At 34.8% G+C, this 18,264-nt stretch overlaps 1 protein-coding gene across 1 annotated transcript; it reads left to right on the top strand.

Annotated features, from left to right (window-relative positions):
* Positions 1–1,289: 1,289 nt before the first annotated feature.
* LOC145664296 (uncharacterized) lies at positions 1,290–16,085 on the top strand. The gene is made up of 2 exons (XM_081730835.1): positions 1,290–1,385; positions 13,372–16,085. Exon 2 carries the CDS (start codon positions 13,380–13,382, stop codon positions 14,019–14,021), a length of 642 nt encoding a protein of 213 aa, XP_081586961.1. The 5' UTR covers positions 1,290–1,385; positions 13,372–13,379; the 3' UTR covers positions 14,022–16,085.
* Positions 16,086–18,264: the final 2,179 nt, after the last annotated feature.

Below are 18,264 nucleotides of genomic sequence, written 5' to 3'. Positions count from 1 at the left end.
TTATATGTAGGACATGTAAGTAAATACTTTGTTGAAAATTACATGCTGTAGTTCATAAAGCTGTAGCTGGAAAATTAAAAAAAAAAAAAAAAAGTAATCATCTTTTATATTCTGCACCTTGTTACAGAGGGAACATGTGATAAGTAACAAGCGAGTTACATATTTAATTACTGTACATAATTGATACTTCGTAGACATAGCAAATTTTACGTTGATGCAAATCTTAAGAATTTGAGTAAACGGTCAGAAAATATGGGGCCTTATGCAAAGCCTCTTTGAGGCACGATTAGCGTATTATTAAGCTCTGACTACTGCAGGAAACATATGTTAGTCAAACTCTTTAGTATGGCACTAATCATGCTTCAAAATGACTCTGCCTAAGGACCGTATTATCTATGCAAAAACTGAGGTGTAGTTGGGAGCTCTGTTGTTATATAGTATATGTCTTGTAAAGAATGGTAGTGGTGAGTTTTGGAACAAAAGTTACGGAGGATAGATGACTTCACAACATAAAATTTACGTTACTGACTTAAACCGCTGTGGAATGAGGTCCAAAATTGGTAAAGATGGTTTTAGTGTTGCGAAATGATAAACGAGAAACTGCTTATTTATTTAAGCACAGGGATAATCTCTCAAGAAACAATGTCTGCAAGTGGGGCGACTTTATAGGAAACTCATATCGGTAAATTTAAAATTTTATCATTACAAGTTATAGCAAGTAAACTATACATACATACGGTTCTTCGTTACGGTGACAAATATTAATGCGCGGGGCCACAATGCTTTAGTAGATGAATGCTCACTCCGTGTGCTTGGAATCGTTCGTTCTATCACAGGTCCCACAAAATGAGCTTTGTGATAGATAAACATTGTCTGTGGAGGTTTCTTGGGCTTCGCCACTTCCCTCCCACTTTTGTTATCTCATAATTAATAGTCATCATCACATTGTCTCTCTTAGCTTATGTGCATACACATGGAACGGTTAAACTTTTAAAAAATAATTGTCTGGGAACTTAAGTTTAACAAAAAATATTACTAACCACTATATTTCTACATTTTCACTTAGACATAAAAGGCCTTATGCAGAGTCGTTCTGACAGGTTGTTAGTGACATATTAAAATATCTTTACTGCAATAGTCAGGCTTTTAGTACAACGCTAATCATACGTCTAAACTATTCTGCATAAGGCGGAAAAATCCCTACCGACATAATGGCTAGTGTCATTACTCATATAACATCTATATACTCTTTAATAAACCTATAGCCTTATTATAGTATCCTTGCTATAGCTAAATACCCTTTGACTATTCGATGTCTAAAACCAACTGACTTGGAGGGAACATCAATGACCAGATACATCCTAAGGAGATATTTACTGTATAAAGTAAGAATTTCCTCTCACTATTGTTATTATCATGCAATGATAATGGTATCCGCAGTTATGTGTGTACTGTTCGATTTGATTTGTATATTTAACACTGCATCTGGAAACGTATAAATTGTTTATGAATAAGTTCAATTATACTATATTCACTCAGTTTCTACAGAGTTATACTATTTTACTATTGTGTTTTAGCTGTTAATCGAAAGAGTTTCCACCTTACATATAAAGAATGTTACACTATTAATAAATAGCGATATAGCCAGGCAGTGGCGTAGGGAAGGGGTGCTCAGAGGGGCCGTCCCTCCAAAGAGGTCCGACAATGTACTTTGGTACTTTGACGTTTGTAATTTTTATATATTTTTATGTTTATACACGGTGTTGTTCAGTAGCGTAGCCAGGATGTGTGTTTGGGGGGGCCAAGTGCTGTTACAGGTTCATATAGAAACATTAGAAACAAAGAAATATATAAACATAAAAATATATAAAAATTACAAACATCAAAGGGCATATATTCCGAAGTTGGGCGTCCGGTTTCGTCAAGTTTTTTCACTGTTATCTCCTTTCCACACTTTCTGCAATTTGTTATTAGGTTCATTAATCCGTGCTCTTCACAAACTTTTAAAAGATTTTGCTCGTTATCAATGTATTCCTTCACAAATGTTAAAACTGCTAGTTCATTGCCCTTGTACATTCGCCATATTGGTAACATAAATGCTCGTTTCTTTCCCACAATGCAACTGTTTGGTTACCTTGCGCCAAGTAGTTCCCTCCGCTCGCCATATAGTCCCATGTTTATAACCGCTTATATATAAGAAATGAACAGATTTTTCGAGACTCTTATATATTATCAAGCACACAAACGATCAAATTATCCATATATTTCCTGTAAATTTTAAAAATTTCGCTGGAAACGGACGCCCAACTTTGGAATTTAACCCCATCAAAGTACCAAAGTACATTGTCGGACCTCTTTGGAGGGGCGGCCCCTCTGGGCCCCCCTTCCCTACGCCACTGCCTGGCTATATCGCTATTTATTAATAGCGTAACATTCTTTATATGTAAGGTGGAAACTGGATTGAGTATAGCCCGCTCCCCCCAGTGATTTTTAACGAATCATAGTGATTCTAACGATTCATACTACTGTAGTTCATAATGAATCGGAATCGCATGTTATAAAGATTTAAGATGTAAATCTTGTGGTAAGGAAGCTTTAGTATAAGTAGTAGTAGTAGTAGCGATAGTAGTAGTAGTAATAGTAGTAGTAGTAGTAGTAGTAGTAATAGTAGTAGCTATAGTAGTAGTAGTAGTGGTAGTTAGTAGGAATAATAATAGGAAGGGGTTAGAAGCCCCGCAGGGGTTGGTTGGGTTCTGTTCTCGATATAAATAGTAGTAGTAGTAGTACTAGTACTAGTAGTAGTAGTAGTAGTAGCAGTAGTAGCATAGTAGTAGTAATAGTAGTTAGTAGCAGTATAGCAGTAGTAGTAAAAGTAGCAGTAGCAGTAGTAGTAGTAGTGACTCTTTCAGTTACGGTGACAAAGAACTGGGGGGAGCGGGCTATACACAAGCCCCAGGGTTAATATATGTTTCATTTTGACCGAAACAGTCACAGTTTGAAAACCTGAATAAATGATCATGGTTTAATAGAGGCATCAGCAGCGGGGCTATTCGTCTCCGTCACAATCTTAAAGCTCCTGTCCTTGTGTCCTGACGGTCTATATTTTGCCCTTGCTTTTAAATATAACATTGTTTACATCCAGTGGCGTATTTAGGGGGGTGGCTTCCGGGCTTAAGCCCCCCCGAAATCTTTCTTAATATAGTAAAGTAAATTAAATTTCTTGCAGAATTTTCACATTTTCAGGCAAAGCCCCCCCCGAAAGTTAGCAAAGCCCCTCCACGCCGCTGTTTACATCCCTTATTGCGGTACTGTAAAGTGTTAGGTGCAGAGTAAGGACATGGGGTTCATGTTTCGGAAAAGCGCTTTTCGTCATAATAATGGCGATTTTATGGTTGAAATGAGTAAGTGGCTGTGAAAGAACTCTGTATTAGATATTAATTTTCGGCGGCGAAGTATTTCTGCACACTGTAATACTGCTGTATTTATGTTTACAAGTGTAGGATTTCTAGTCTGAAATAATTACAAATGCTATATGACGATTAAAATAAATGAGTGCATATAAAAGATGACTATATAAGATATTATTTTCTGCCAGCGGAAAATTTCTGCACAGTTTCAAAAATCTATATTTATGTTTACAAGTGTAAGGTTTCAAGTCTGATACCATTACAAGTGTTATATGACGATTAAAATGAGTGAGTGATGAAGGATGACTATATTAGATATCATTTTTCGCCGATGAGTAGTCCTACACAGTTTACAAAAGATGTATTTTACGTTTACAAAAGAAGCATTACTAGTGCGAAACCATTACAAGTGCTATAGGAACTCCTATCGCTGTGCAACCCATATTAAGATACTTGCAAATGCAGCATACATGTACTAATCCAACCTGCTCTACTAAGCTAACTTAATCTACCCAACCCTACTCTGCTTTACTCGACCCTAGCAGACGATCGATCTTACGTTATTCTGCTAACCTAACCTAACTTATTCAATACTCTACTCTACTCTAGCACACGCTGCTGCATGTTTTTTTCTTTTTCATGAAAAAATCGTTTTTATGGCATATGAGTTTCCACGCATATTATTAACTAGTACCAGTGGCGTAACTTGAAGCTTCAGCGCCCCCAAAACCCTTAGTTACGCACCCCTACTTTCTATATATTTTGCGCCCCTGGAGCTCGTGCGTCCTTCGCCCACGCAGCGGGGGTTGCGGGGGTGCAATTTACGCCTATGACTAGTACGTAATTATTTGAGCATCCATCAGAAAAATAACAATTCAAAATGTCTTAGAACATCATTTAAAGCAAGAAAAGTGAAGCTATATATAGATAGTCTAAGAAGAAAAACAGTTATAGATAGTGGTAAGCTGTTTCCTGAAATCACCCCAATTCCTCAAGACAGCATATCGTCACAACTCCCAACACTCTACCAAAACCAAAACTGATTGAAATTTACTACTACTTTCGGTTTCAATACTGATTTTTATACAGCGAAAACGGTAAAAGATATCGAGATGCAGCTTCTTATAATTGATTTAGCTTCCCAAGAATATGTCTCATCTCTTCCGTTAGTTCTCTGTTTAAACCAGAATTGGTTAGAAGTTGAATTAGTCTTTTCGGTTTCAACATCTATCGCCACAGAGCAAAGTCGTTAACCTAAAGCGAAAAGCGTTTTTTCAAACAGTTCAGGGTCTCAAAGCATTGAATCGTGACTATTTTGCACATTCTACCAAAACTGGAAGTCTCAAATTTAATATTTTTCCAGTTTCAATACTGATTTCCACAAACTAAGCACCACAAATACTGAGCAAAATTATATGATAAAAATATATAAAAACACAATCACGTAACAGTTTCAACACAATAACTGTGTCTTCATCAGACTTCCTTTTCCAGTGTGACAATATGGAAACAAGGCCTGATAGAATAATTATGATTTCCATAATGTAGAAACGATAAAAGATGTTGAGATGCGGTCTTCTGCAATCGAATCATTGTTTTCAAGAATAGGTTCCATCTTCTTTATTAAACATCTATTCAAACCCGAAGCGGTTCAAATGAACCATTTTCAGTTTCAACATTTATCACAATAGAACAAAATAATATTAGATAGCGTCAGGCAGTTTTCTGGAAATCCATTCAGTGTCTCAAGAGAGTATACCGTTACAACCTGCAACACTATCAGAACTAAAAGTGGGTCAAGTTTAATATTATTTCCGGTTTCAATGCTGACATTCATAGGAGAAAAACGGTAAGAGATATGGAGATGCGTTTTGCTGCAATTGATTCAGCGCCACTAGAATAGATTCTGCTTTCTCTATTTAACCTTCTATTAAAACCCGAAGGGGTTCAAATTAACGATTTTCCGCTTCAACATTTATTGCCATAGAACAAAAATGGTAATATTTATAGCGATAAACGGTGTTCTGCAATCGATTTAGGGTGTCAAGAGAACATATCATCACAACCTGCAATACTACCAAAACCGAATATGATTGAAATTTACTTTTACTTTCGATTTCAGTGTTGATTTTCGTAGAGCTGGAACAGTAAAAATATCGAGATGCGATTTTTCGCAATTATTCAGATTCCCAAGAGTAGATTACACCTCTACCTTTAAGCCACTATTGAATCCGGAAGTGGTTAAAATTAACGATTTTCTGTTTCAACATATATCGCCTACAACAAAAATTCGATAGCGCAAGTGGTTTTCTGCAATCGATTCAAGGTCTCATACCATCACAACCTCCAACACTATCAGACCGAAGAGGTTAAAACTTTCTAATATTCTTGCTTCAATACTGATTTCCATAGAGCAGTAAGAGATATCGGGTTGCATTTTTTTTGCAATCGATTCATCTTCCCTAGAATAGGTTTTATCTTCTCCCTTAATCATGTATTAAATCTGCAATTGGTCCAAATGAGCTATTTCCGGTTTCATTCTTTATCAATAAGTGATAGCGAGTAATGGCTTTTTGATATGGATTCAGCGTCCGAGGAACGTGTTCTATCTTTGATCTTATTAAGCTATTGCAACCATAGTTTTAAATGTACTAGCGTACTTCAAGTTTAATATTGGATTCCAATAATTTCGAAGTGAACTAGTTTGACACTATGAAACTTACTTATTGTTATTATCATTTGACCTGGAAAGGAAGAAAATGGTTTTTCGGGTGTTTTGCTAAGAAGACCACGATATGTACGAAATTCTTGCGAGACTTCAAGTTTAGACGAACTTATATGAAAGTCACTGAATGAGAAACGAAAGCAATTGATAGCAACAATTTTTAAGGGCATTTGCCAGTATAGCCTATGCTTATATTACATTCCAGTGAGACAGTAGTTATGTTAACGATAACTGCTCATGCATACAGTAGCCGATAAGATTTCTAGCGACATCTATTAGTGTGGTTGTTTACTACAAATAATTAACGTGACGCAGTGACATGTATTCTTTATAAATAGAATAGCTAAGTTAAGGAAATTGATGATTTTCAATTCACAATAATCAAACTCATAGATCAGTGTTGGGTAAGTTACTTGTAAAAATGTAATGCGTTACAAGTTACTTTACTTTCTCTTAAAATGTAACGCGTTACTTGCTTCAAAAAAGTAACTGTTACTTTACTTCGAAAGTAACGCGTTACTAACGCGTTACTTTTAGGTCCGAAACTTTAAATATGTGGAAAAAAACATTACTTTCATTTTCCATATTACTATTACTACCGCTATTATTATTATTATTATTATTATTATTATTATTATTATTATTATTGCACGTTCTGAATCGCTTAATGTAAATGCAAGAACAAATTTTTAATTGATATATGAACATTTTCATATAATGTTGTACAAGGGTCACTACGAAAGTTTTGAGATACGCATTGTTGTGGCACAGTATTTAAATTCCAACAATTGCGTTCGGTAGTGGTATCCAGAGCAAAGAAGCGAAGAAAGTTTCAACTTGCCTCGCTTATCAGCGTGGCCGTATCGCCTTCACTTGTTTGTTGATGTGAGCAGTATTCGGCTGTCTAGAATGGAGCTCGAAAGGGAACATTTTCGGGCAATGGTCCTTTACGATTTCAAAAGTGGTTTGAACGAGACACAAAGCCTTGACCGTTTGCAGGGGGCATTTGGGGACCTTGCTCCTTCCCGTGCTACAATTTTTCGGTGGTTTGGTGAATTCAGAAGAAGTCGGACATTGCTTAAAGATGAAGAAAAACCTGGACGTCCGGCAACAGTTGTGTTAGATGAAAACATTGCCGCTGTGGAACAAATGATTCGAGAAAATCCTCGAACAACTTTCAAGGACATTGGATCTACAGTGAACATTGGATCGCCAGCAGTAACAAAAATTCTTCATGATCATCTTCGGCTCAGGAAGATTTCATCTCGTTGGGTGCCTCACACTTTGACTGAACAACAGAAGCGCATGCGTGTGGAATGGTGTGAAGAAATGCTTGCAAGATTTGATGGAGGAAATTCTCAACGCGTCTCTGACATTGTTACTGGTGATGAGACTTGGATCTATCAATTTGACCCTGAAAATAAACGCCAGTCTACAGTTTGGATCTTTCCAGACGAAAATCCACCCACGAAAGTGAAGCGACCGTGAAGTGTGGGGAAGAAGATGGTCGCAACTTTCTTCTCCAAATCTGGCCATGTTGCAACTGTTCCACTTGAAGAACAAAGAACTGTTACTGCTCAGTGGTACACCACTGTTTGTCGAGTTTGAGTATATTACATAGACAAGATAATTATCATCATTGACACTACCACTACTACAACTTTATTATTATTATTATTATTATTATTATTATTAATTATAACAACACTGTATATAAACATGGAAGATAGACGGTTTGTATTTAAATACTAAAAAAACTAGTTGATTGCCAACCTCGGTAGTCGTGAAGTCTAGGAGTCAAGGACCTTGTTCACGAGCTTCTGAATTTGGGTTGAGGGTCTAGGTTGAGTATTCGGGTTCGAGCCAAACACTGTTAAAACTTATAGGGCACTGGCCAAATATCCTCAAAACTGCTCGGCCTGGGTTTAGAATTGTCAACGACTCGAGCAGCTCGGCTCACAGCTCATTCACTATCGACCCGAACCGAGAAGTGAGCCGAGCCAACAGCTCACCCAACCGACTCGGCTCAGTTGAGCCGAACCGAGCAGTTGGCTCATCCCAACCAAGCCAGCTCGAGCCGATGGTTCACCCCAAGCAAGCTCCCTCGAGCCATCTTCTCAGTTGTGCCGAGCCGAGCTGAGCTTGGTATAAAAAAATCTCTTGTGGTCTCGCTATCGAGACGAGACGAGATGCGAACAGTGTCCCCTCTCGTGAGCAACACTAAAAGTATTCCATATTACTGCTTAGCTTACATTTCTCATGGGTTTCGCTTTCCAGTGTAATCAGGGCATGATTTCAAGACGAGTTAAAACGAACGAGCCATTTATCAAACTTGACTGGACTGGAAACTCGACGCGAAAAACTGAATCGGCTCGGAACTCGACTCAAGAATATTACCTTTGACTTGATTCGAAACTCGACTTGAATTCGAGTCGTGTCGAGTTTTAGCTTGACTCGTGCTCATCCCTATGTGTTAGAAAAAATGGTTGCTTATTATTATTCTGCTAAACTAATTATATGATAATAACAATGTTATGTAAAATTACAAATGCAGAATATAGAGAAACATTACACTACAACTAATAAAGTGAGAACACATGAATTGGAAGTGAATCGAAACTTGCCAGTGACTCTAAAATCGATACATGCTTTTTAAAGTTAGTTTCAAACTATAATGAACGGAACTGTAGGATAAGCAAACTGATCTGAAAGAACTCCAATATTACATACAATCAACAAATTATTTTTTAGTAATAAAGTAGGCCTGCTCATCAGAGCACAGTTTATTCATATTAACCCCTTACTGTATATCGTTAATTATGCACGCTAGTTGTTGATAAATATTTTCCGCTGGGGTACTTCAGACACTTTACTTTTAAATTATGTCCACCATCATCCTCAGCTCTTAAGAAAAAAATATTCTTTCAAATGTTCGAATGGTAAAATATTTTCGTTCTCGATCTTTATAAAAACAACACCAATCAAAGCAAAATAGACTACTGGTATCATTGCACTCCTACTTTGACTGACTGAATGTATTGATTTGGAGCTGTCAACATCTATGACAAAATCTTCCAGGTGCTTGCAATCAGTACACGTGATTTCCCTGAGGCTGTACACATCTTCCAAAAACAGCAACTGGCACTATGATCTTATCTGTTTTTGTGTACGTCGGTGACTATCGGTCACTGACATACGTAGTTCATGCTCCATTGTTCCATTCTGAGAAATTCACTTACAGGAAAGAAACATTTGTTTCCGAAAAAAAAATATACATATATTGTAGTTACTCCCTAAATGTAACGCGAAAAAAGTAACGCAAACTAGGTACGTTACTTAAAAATTTGTAACGCGTTACCGTTACAGTACTTTGGAAAAAATGTAACGCGTTACTAGGAAACGTTACTTAAAAAGTAACGCGTTACAAGTAACGCGTTACTTGCGTTACGTTACTTCCCAAGACTGTCATAGACTTCCTAGAAAATAATATTAATTACTAAATATCACTAGAAAGATTGAAAACTAGATATGAAGATTGTATATTTAGGGATCGTCCACGTATTACGTAACACGGCAAAGGTTGGAGTAGTTCGGATGGAAGGTATTCAAAGACGCTAGACACCAGCATGACTAGTGACGAACCATGCGTGTATTATCATACAATAAAGCTCAGTTTTAGTGGCTATCGCCGCAGTGCAATTACGGCACACGAAGCTTTCTTGGAGTTAGTTGTTAGCGATCGTAACCACCGCTTAAAAATGTCCTCGCGTCCCCACTCGTGTTGCTATTTCTAAGAATATGATTTAAAACTTTTGATTTGAATCATTACCCACTCTATTCTTCTAAGGAGTTCCGCATGTGAAATAGAAGAAACTCTATTTCGTGAAATATTTTCTGCGACGGAAAATCCGTCATCTGGAAAGCAAAATAAGACATTAAAAACTGAATTCGTCGGCTATTCATTTCGTACTGAATTTTTTGCTCTTTGATTTTAAATTTTTCTGAAGAAATCTAATTTATTCACATTCGGACACTTATTTAGGACAAGAAGAATTTGAAAAGGGGTAAACTGAAGTCCAAAGAAATTGCTCAAAAGCTTGTTCACAACTGAGATGTAGCAACGTAGAATCTGTAGTCGACGAGGAAGAGAACTTCTGTGCGTCATCGACACTGGGAATTTCAAATACAGAAATCATCCTGAATCCCGGAAGAATAGGTCTATGTCAATTCTTTAGATCCTGTTTCACCTACATCTTCCGGTAGTACCCTTGCCAATCATTAGTGACCTAAGAGGTTGCGTGCGATCTTCTTAGGAAAACGACAATATGTATTTCGAAGAATTAAGACTGGTTAATTAAACAACCCCTTATTATCACGGTACTACTATTTTGTAATACTTTGATTCGTTGGCGAAAAAAAAAAAAACACTACAAATGTATTCAGAATAAAATGTATTTTGCAATAAAATGTTCTGATTAAAATTATTTTTTTTTTTAAAATTGTAATATCTTCAAAATAAGCAAAATTGTTGAAAACAAAAATCAGAAAGCGTTACGTGACAAAGAGGGTGAATGAGGTAAAAATTGGTCAAAAATAATGTTACGTAATATTTGAACGACCCCTTTATAACGAATGTACTTTCTAAAGAATCCAAACCGAAATTGCGTTTCCTCCTATAATATATCTACGTGCTATAATTGAAGACTCGCTGTACAAAACAATGTAAGTGCCAAAAACAATAGTTACTGTAACAGTAGAGACAAAAGATGGTAAATTATGCTCAAGCGTCATAAAATAGAAAATACTATTGCTTAGAAATACAACTTAGCATATAACAAAGTAAAGCTATGTATAAAAAATCCAACTAAGACATAAACGTATTAAAAATCAAAATAAGTGAAACAGTTTATGTGGCACTTGCATTGTTTTCTACAGCAAGTCCTCAATTAAAGATATCGGTTTGGGTACAAAACCTCGCGGCGATAACCTCGCGGACCAAAACCTCGCCTGGCCTAAACCTCGCCTCCCAAAACCTCGCGGCCTGAAACCTCGCCTGGCCAAAACCTCCCCGCCCAAAACGCCGCGGGCCAAAATCTTGCGGGGCCAAAACCTCGCCTTGCCAAAACCACGTCTTCCAAAACCTCGCGCCCCAAAGTAACGCCATACCCAAAATCTCGCCTGACCAAAACCTCGTTGTAATGATCTCGCGACACAGAATCTCGCCTGGTCTAAATTAAGCGAGACGTAGTGTCGCCTGGGAAGAAATGTCGTCAGGATAAAACCTCTTCACGACGATTTCTTCAATGTAGAATGTTCTATATGTTACTATATGTATATATTTAGTAATAACACATAATTACATTAAAATAATGACAAGAAAAATTCTAATGCATGCTTTGGAAATATATATATATATATATATATATATATATATATATATGAATTAAATGACTATGTTTGTTACATTATACATCTTGAACCATCCTACCGATCTGAATCAAATTTTTAACATAGATGAGGTTCGAGCCTAGGATGTCTTTTATAATTTCAGTTTGTCGGCACAACAAAAGGGAGGGGGAGGGGGTTATATATATATATATATATATATATATATATATATATATATATATATATATATATATATATATATATATATATAGAGAGAGAGAGAGAGAGAGAGAGAGAGAGAGCCATAGCTAGAGATTTCGGCGCCCCTACTCTCACCACACCAAGCTCTTCCTTCCTTTTTTTCTTTTTACTTATAAGAAAAGCAGCAGATATTGTTATACTACACTGAATTTTTATTAAGCTGCAGGCGAGATTTTGGCCAACGAGGTTTTGGCAACGCAAAGGTTGGGCCCAGCGAGATTTTGTCCCGCGAGGTTTTGGGCGGCGAGGTTTCGGCCACGCGAGGTTTTGGCCCGGCAAGATTTTGTCCCGCGAGGTTTTGGGCGGCGAGGTTTTGGCCACGCGAGATTTTGGGCAGCGAGGTTTTGGCCACGCGAGGTTTTTGCCGGCGAAATTTTGGGCGCCGATGTTTCGGCCGCGAGATTTTGTCCGTATCCCAAAGATATCACGTCTAATTAGTCGCATCCGAAAAGGTTTCGATCTTATGACGCAATAAGAACTGCGATTACTTACATCAAGATCTCATCAACCTTTTCTTCGACTAAATTCGTAATTATTCAGTACCTTTCGAATGTAGTATAAATGTCAATATGTTAGCAGTTCTTTTGTTTTCTCGTGCTGGAAACTTGCTTATTCAACTTAAAACGTACACCGGACCGTCCTCCGATCAACGATTATTAATGAAAATAGGTGAAATGAAAATGTTTCATATGACTTATCGCTTCTTGAGTCTCTTTCCGAGATGGCCCTAATACTAAGAAGCCTGTTTAAACATTTTGTAGAACTTCATAAATAATATTTGATTTAATTTACGTAACACAAAATATGACTTTAATATTAGAAATGATTGAAATGGATGGTAGGGGGCATTTCTGCGATCGTCAAGAAACAAGAAATATCCTCAATTTCACAATTCATAATAGAAACATCATTTGGAGCTAGTTAATATTTATTAACACTAAAAACATTTAAAATATTCCGCTAAAAGTAGTAATTTCGAAGTAATTTTTAATTTTATTTTCCGGGAAGTTACCATCTGGAGAATGGTGAAACATGGGAATAATCTGAAAACTGTATTTGATAGAAAATTTTCTTTCAAACTGATCCTATAAAGTTTCTTCCTAGAAATGAATTGTTTTTGAGCAAGTAGCCAAAACCAAATGCACTTGCCGATTTGTCCGCCTCTTTTCTAAGATATAGCTTTAGCTCAAATCGGATCAGTAAGAATTTTTATTATGTTAGTGAAGACAATTACAATAATCCTAAGGATCTGTGTCCATTTTGTGTTGCTTTGAGACATTAAAGAAAAATCCTCAGACCTTTCGTGCGCTCAATCCATAGTTTAGTGTTGCAGTTACACCATTGTAACACCATTGATACCTACTCTTTCTATATACAAAGTTGCGTATATCCCTAGATAATTGGAAAAGTTAATATATTTCAGAGAAATGTGACTTAGGTCCTTAGTGCTGTTATCATTTGTATTATGTCGCATATGTCCATAATTCTTAGGTGTGTAGCACTAGTACAATTCTCTTAATATAGTAATATTAAAAAATCGTTATCAAATATTTTATCATGCAGATTACAATTCGAATATAATCATTTCAGATCTCAGCATGAAAGATAAATGTTCTTTGAACAATGTACCTCCAGTCATTGCAGTTATTAATCTAGATGATTCTGATGAACAACCATCAACTGAAAGTGATACTTCTTCAAAGAGATCAGAAGTCAGATCGTCAGATGCTTTCACACTTAGCTGTAGCAGTTCAGCGAGTGACAGTGTGGTTACTGTAAATCTTAGTAGTAGTAGTTCTCTATCTAGCAGCGAGAAGAAGTATGAGCAAGAAAAAGAAGTTATGCCTTCTCTTCTTCGAGCCAAAGCCATATTCAGAAATAAAATTAGGATGGAAGTTAGCAATTCGCCCTCTATTCTTAGATATGAGAGTAAATTTATGGAGGAGAATGAAGTTGGCGATACTTCACCAAGGATTGATTGGGAAACACGTAAGCGCCACATGAAGTTGTTTGATGAGGTCGATGATATGCTTGATGAAGTCCGGCTTAGAAAGCGACTGGAAAAAGAAGACAGTGAAAGATTGTCACGTCCACTAATCTCAATCAGCGGGCGGCCTCTGCGAAGAAAGCTATTCAAAGATTTTGACTCTGAAGATTTTGACTCAGAAGAAGTAGAACAAACTTCGGAGGAAACTTCATCTGAATCTTTAGATATCCAGGTTGAATTGGTAAATTTATAACCAAATACAAATGAGCTATACCAGGAAATTGAAATTTTATTATTCATAGTTAATATATTGTCACCTAACTAGGAAGCTATATGGTCGATATGTCATCCAAATGAATTACATAACTGCATTTTCCTCTGGAAATAGTTAATTTTTTGTGTTGTTTCTGCTATTATTGTATTGTTTTCACTATTTACTTTACGAGAACTATAACTGAAAGTTATTATATATTGATACATTATTAGACATCAAACACAAATTTTTTTTTAAAAAAAGATGTTTTCCAATTTTCACAATATTTTTATATATTCTACTCGTGTATTAAAGTTCTTTCCTATGTTAACTTGTTTGATGGGATGGATTATATGCTTCGTGAAGTTTGGCTTAGAAAGCGATTGACTTTAATGGCAAGTATATTTATTATAGTGTTTTTCACAAAGCATCTCACATATTTCCACACTTTGAGAAGCTTAATTTTGCTCTCATTGAAATATTTATTTTACTAAATAAGAGGTAGATAAAATTATTGCTTTAGTGGTACTACCCAAACATTTGTTGATAGGGAAACAATGCCACAAAATCGGTGAATATTATTATATGAAAATTCAATTCTCATATAATAAAATTCTCGGATTGAAAAGTAATAAATCCTTTCATGTACTCAAGTTTAGTTACTTGGAAATTATCGAACAAATGGTTTTAACATTATAATACCTTGTAACACTAATAGCTTGAGATATACAATTGTCTTGTAATGTACAGCTAATGTTTAGTAATGGCTGACTAAAGAACTAATATTGTAGTTAGTGATTATTCAGTGTTTGTTTCCTGAGGAAGATTAACACTTGCGTGATTCTTTTAGCAAAAAATTATCGTACAAGAGATTCACACACAACATTAGGGAAAATCTCGTTCTTTATGTAAACACAATTCAATTTCGAGTAAATTTTGAGGTTTTCTTTCTAGACATCTTATAATATAACTATAAAAAAAAGCTAAACTATTCTGTAAAGAATTGAATTTTCAGTTTGTTAGTTTTGAATGTTGTATTTCTTAAAGATAGCTGTAAGTTTCTTTGTTTATGTATTTCTTGTTATAATAATATAGTATAAATAATATATAGTTATAGTTGGAAGCGTTATTAACATTATTCTTTGTTATGCTTAATATTGTTTCTAGTAATAATAAACTAAATTTCTATTAAGTTTCAAAGGAAGTTTGATCAACAAATATTTATTTATTTATTTATTTATTAAATCAAGTAAGAGCATTCAGTGAACTACGTACCTATGTTACAATAGGAATAATGTCATTAATTGTTCTTTCTTGTTTTTTTTAGTAATAGACACTAATAAATAGTGCTGTATATTTTGTGGTTTCTATATACATTTAACTAATTCTTCGAGTGAATATTAGTTTCAGAGAAACAGATATCTTATTCCTGTATAAAGAGTAAACTAAATATTTCATGTTATTTTCATTATATTTTATAATCTAAGAGGTAAACGTTTCGTACTATTGCTAAATGACATTTATTTCTATGCTTCTCATCTTTAAATATTCTAATATCTCTCTGTTTCTATAGAGATTTTTCTTAGAAATATTGGTTAAATTTAACTCTTTCTTCGAAACTGGTTATTCCACTGATGTATGAGTACGTAAGTAGAAATATTGATTTGTTAAACAGCTAAATAATTAAAGGGTTTTATTCTCTGTGTACAATTACGAACATAAATGGAAATTAGTATTTGCATATATTGTGGATTTATCATATTAGCAATTCTAAATAATCATATTAGAAAACATTCGGTTAACTCGAAAATCTAATGTTTTCGGTATTAGTCAATATTGTAAATTGCTGTTGTGTAGTAGGTAATAAGAAAATTCTATTCTTGTGTGTAAGTATATATTAGATCAAACGCCTGTTCTTTCTAAGTGCTAGATACACAAAAACATTTATGTAACATATTAGTTACATAATTATTTCTACTGATAAATGTTAATATAATCAGTTAATATTTCATTTGTTACTTTATTGTTTTTCATAATCAGTTACAATTTGTTGCTGTGATATTGTTTATTTCCTAAATAATAAAAAGCATAATTGTATATTTTTACAAGAATTACATATGATATCTGAAACGTATGTATTGATACGTTGTATCAGATATAAATACAATAAAAATGTATTCCTTATGCAACGAAATGTTTATTTCCATATATTTTGTACATATAGCTATTTGGTAAAAAACGTTTTAGTCTCTATGACAAAAGAAGTTAATAAAATTAAATGAGAACAAGACCTGTACTTACACCTGTAACACCTGTGCTTAAGTATGAATATCTTAATTCTTATGAGAAATATATTGCCAAAATTTACTTGCATACCACCTCAATTCAAAACATTTTGCAAACACATTTTTTTGTCCTTGCATGTTCTTGTACTTCGTTATAGCTCCTCGTGCTCGTAATTTCATTTATGCATTACATTACCTACAAAATAATTTTCTTATAAGATTAGGTTTCGTTATTCTTCAATAATGATATTTTCTAAACATTAATTCGTTACTTATCTATGAAATATTTATTATTATTAGTAGTATGATACTTTAATATATCATACGTATATATTTTTAATATAAACAATAATAAGAATTTCTATTTACAAATCTTATCTCAAAATGTTTTAAATATTTTGTAAAGTAAATTCATATTCGACGATATATTAATTCTAGCAGATTCGTTATAATTAGTTTTGTAAATTTATTTATAAACTTTAAAGTTTTGTTATTTTTTAAACCTTCTATAGTCGCTTGCTTTCCTATAACATCGCATATCAATGGTAAACTTTACATGTGTAACAAAAACAAACATTACTTATCTTTTTTAGTGTTTTTAAATTGTTATTCTTACAAGTTTTCCTTGTCGTCTATCTTAGGAATGAATATATATATATATATATATATATATATATATATATATATATATATATATCGAGAGAGAGAGAGAGAGAGAGAGAGAGTATTTCGTAACAACACCGACAACGTTTGGGAGGTGATTCCTGACACCAAGATAAGACAAAAGATATTGCCAACCTGGGAGCACAAATGTTTTCTTTAGGAGTTATATTCTACCGAATATATAATAAAAACTTTAAAGGTCCGTAGCTCCGAAACTGGGACCCGCCGTAGTGGGGTCAAGATCACTTAGGAACTAATATGTGCGCTCTCCAAAAATAAGTGTTTCAGAATTCTAAGATAAGCAACAATTTTTATAGAGAGAGTTTGGCTATGGGCATATAATTTGAAGTATTCACCAACTACTCTATAAAAATTGTTGCAGAAGTAAAGCAGGATTCTGAAACTTGGGTATTTGAATAGGGCACATACTAGTTCGTAAGTGAAGTCTTTACCCGACTCCGGTAGGTCCCATAGTCTTGAAGCTAAGGAACTTTAAAGTTCATTGTTTTATGTTTTCGGCAGCAAATAATTCCGAAAGGAAGCATTTGTGCACCCAGCTTAGTCTACACTTTTTCTCTTATCTTGGTGTCAGGAATCACCTCCCAAACGTTGTCGGTGTTGTTTTGAAACATCCTCTATATATATATATGAAATTGAGTATTTCTCGACAGAATCTTATTTAGTACTTCTTATTAATATTCGTTTAAACTTGGTCAGTTGCTTGGCACTAAAATCTTTTTACGATTAGAAATCCGGATGGAAACAGGAGACTTCAGACAACAGATTTTCATTGACAATAACGTTTAAGTACGGACTACTGTCCAAAAGAACGAATCAACAGGGGACGAAACGATGCCGTATTTAAATAATATTTATCATAGCATACATAAAAATATCTATTAGTTTTGTGAATATAATTATCGCATATACTGAAATTAATTAAGTCTTTTTCCATAGATAGGTTAAAGTTATAAGTAGATAAACATTTATTTGGATGTTACTGTCGTCAGTGTAGAGAATCATTAACAGAGAATATTGGGAAAAGGAATCTAACTCGTAAGTTCTTATATGCGCCACAGTCCTCATTAAAAGTTGTCCATATCCTGACTACTTCTAGCTTTCACTTGAGCTCAGGTCTCATTAGAACCGTTCCTAAGAAAAATATCTGTTTTTCACTTTGTAACGGTGCTAGTCGGTGCTTACAGCACTACAGACCTTGTGGTTAGGTTTAATATACCCTTGGCAGTTGTTTGCTGCAGGAACCAGAATAATAAATTTTAAAATCCACTTTTCGA

This window comes from Thermobia domestica, chromosome 11 (genome assembly GCF_964235325.1).
Source record: "Thermobia domestica chromosome 11, izTheDome1.hap1.1, whole genome shotgun sequence".
Taxonomy (NCBI): domain Eukaryota; kingdom Metazoa; phylum Arthropoda; class Insecta; order Zygentoma; family Lepismatidae; genus Thermobia; species Thermobia domestica.
The sequence above is the reverse complement of the archived record's forward strand: the minus strand, read 5'-3'. Positions and strand labels throughout refer to the sequence as shown.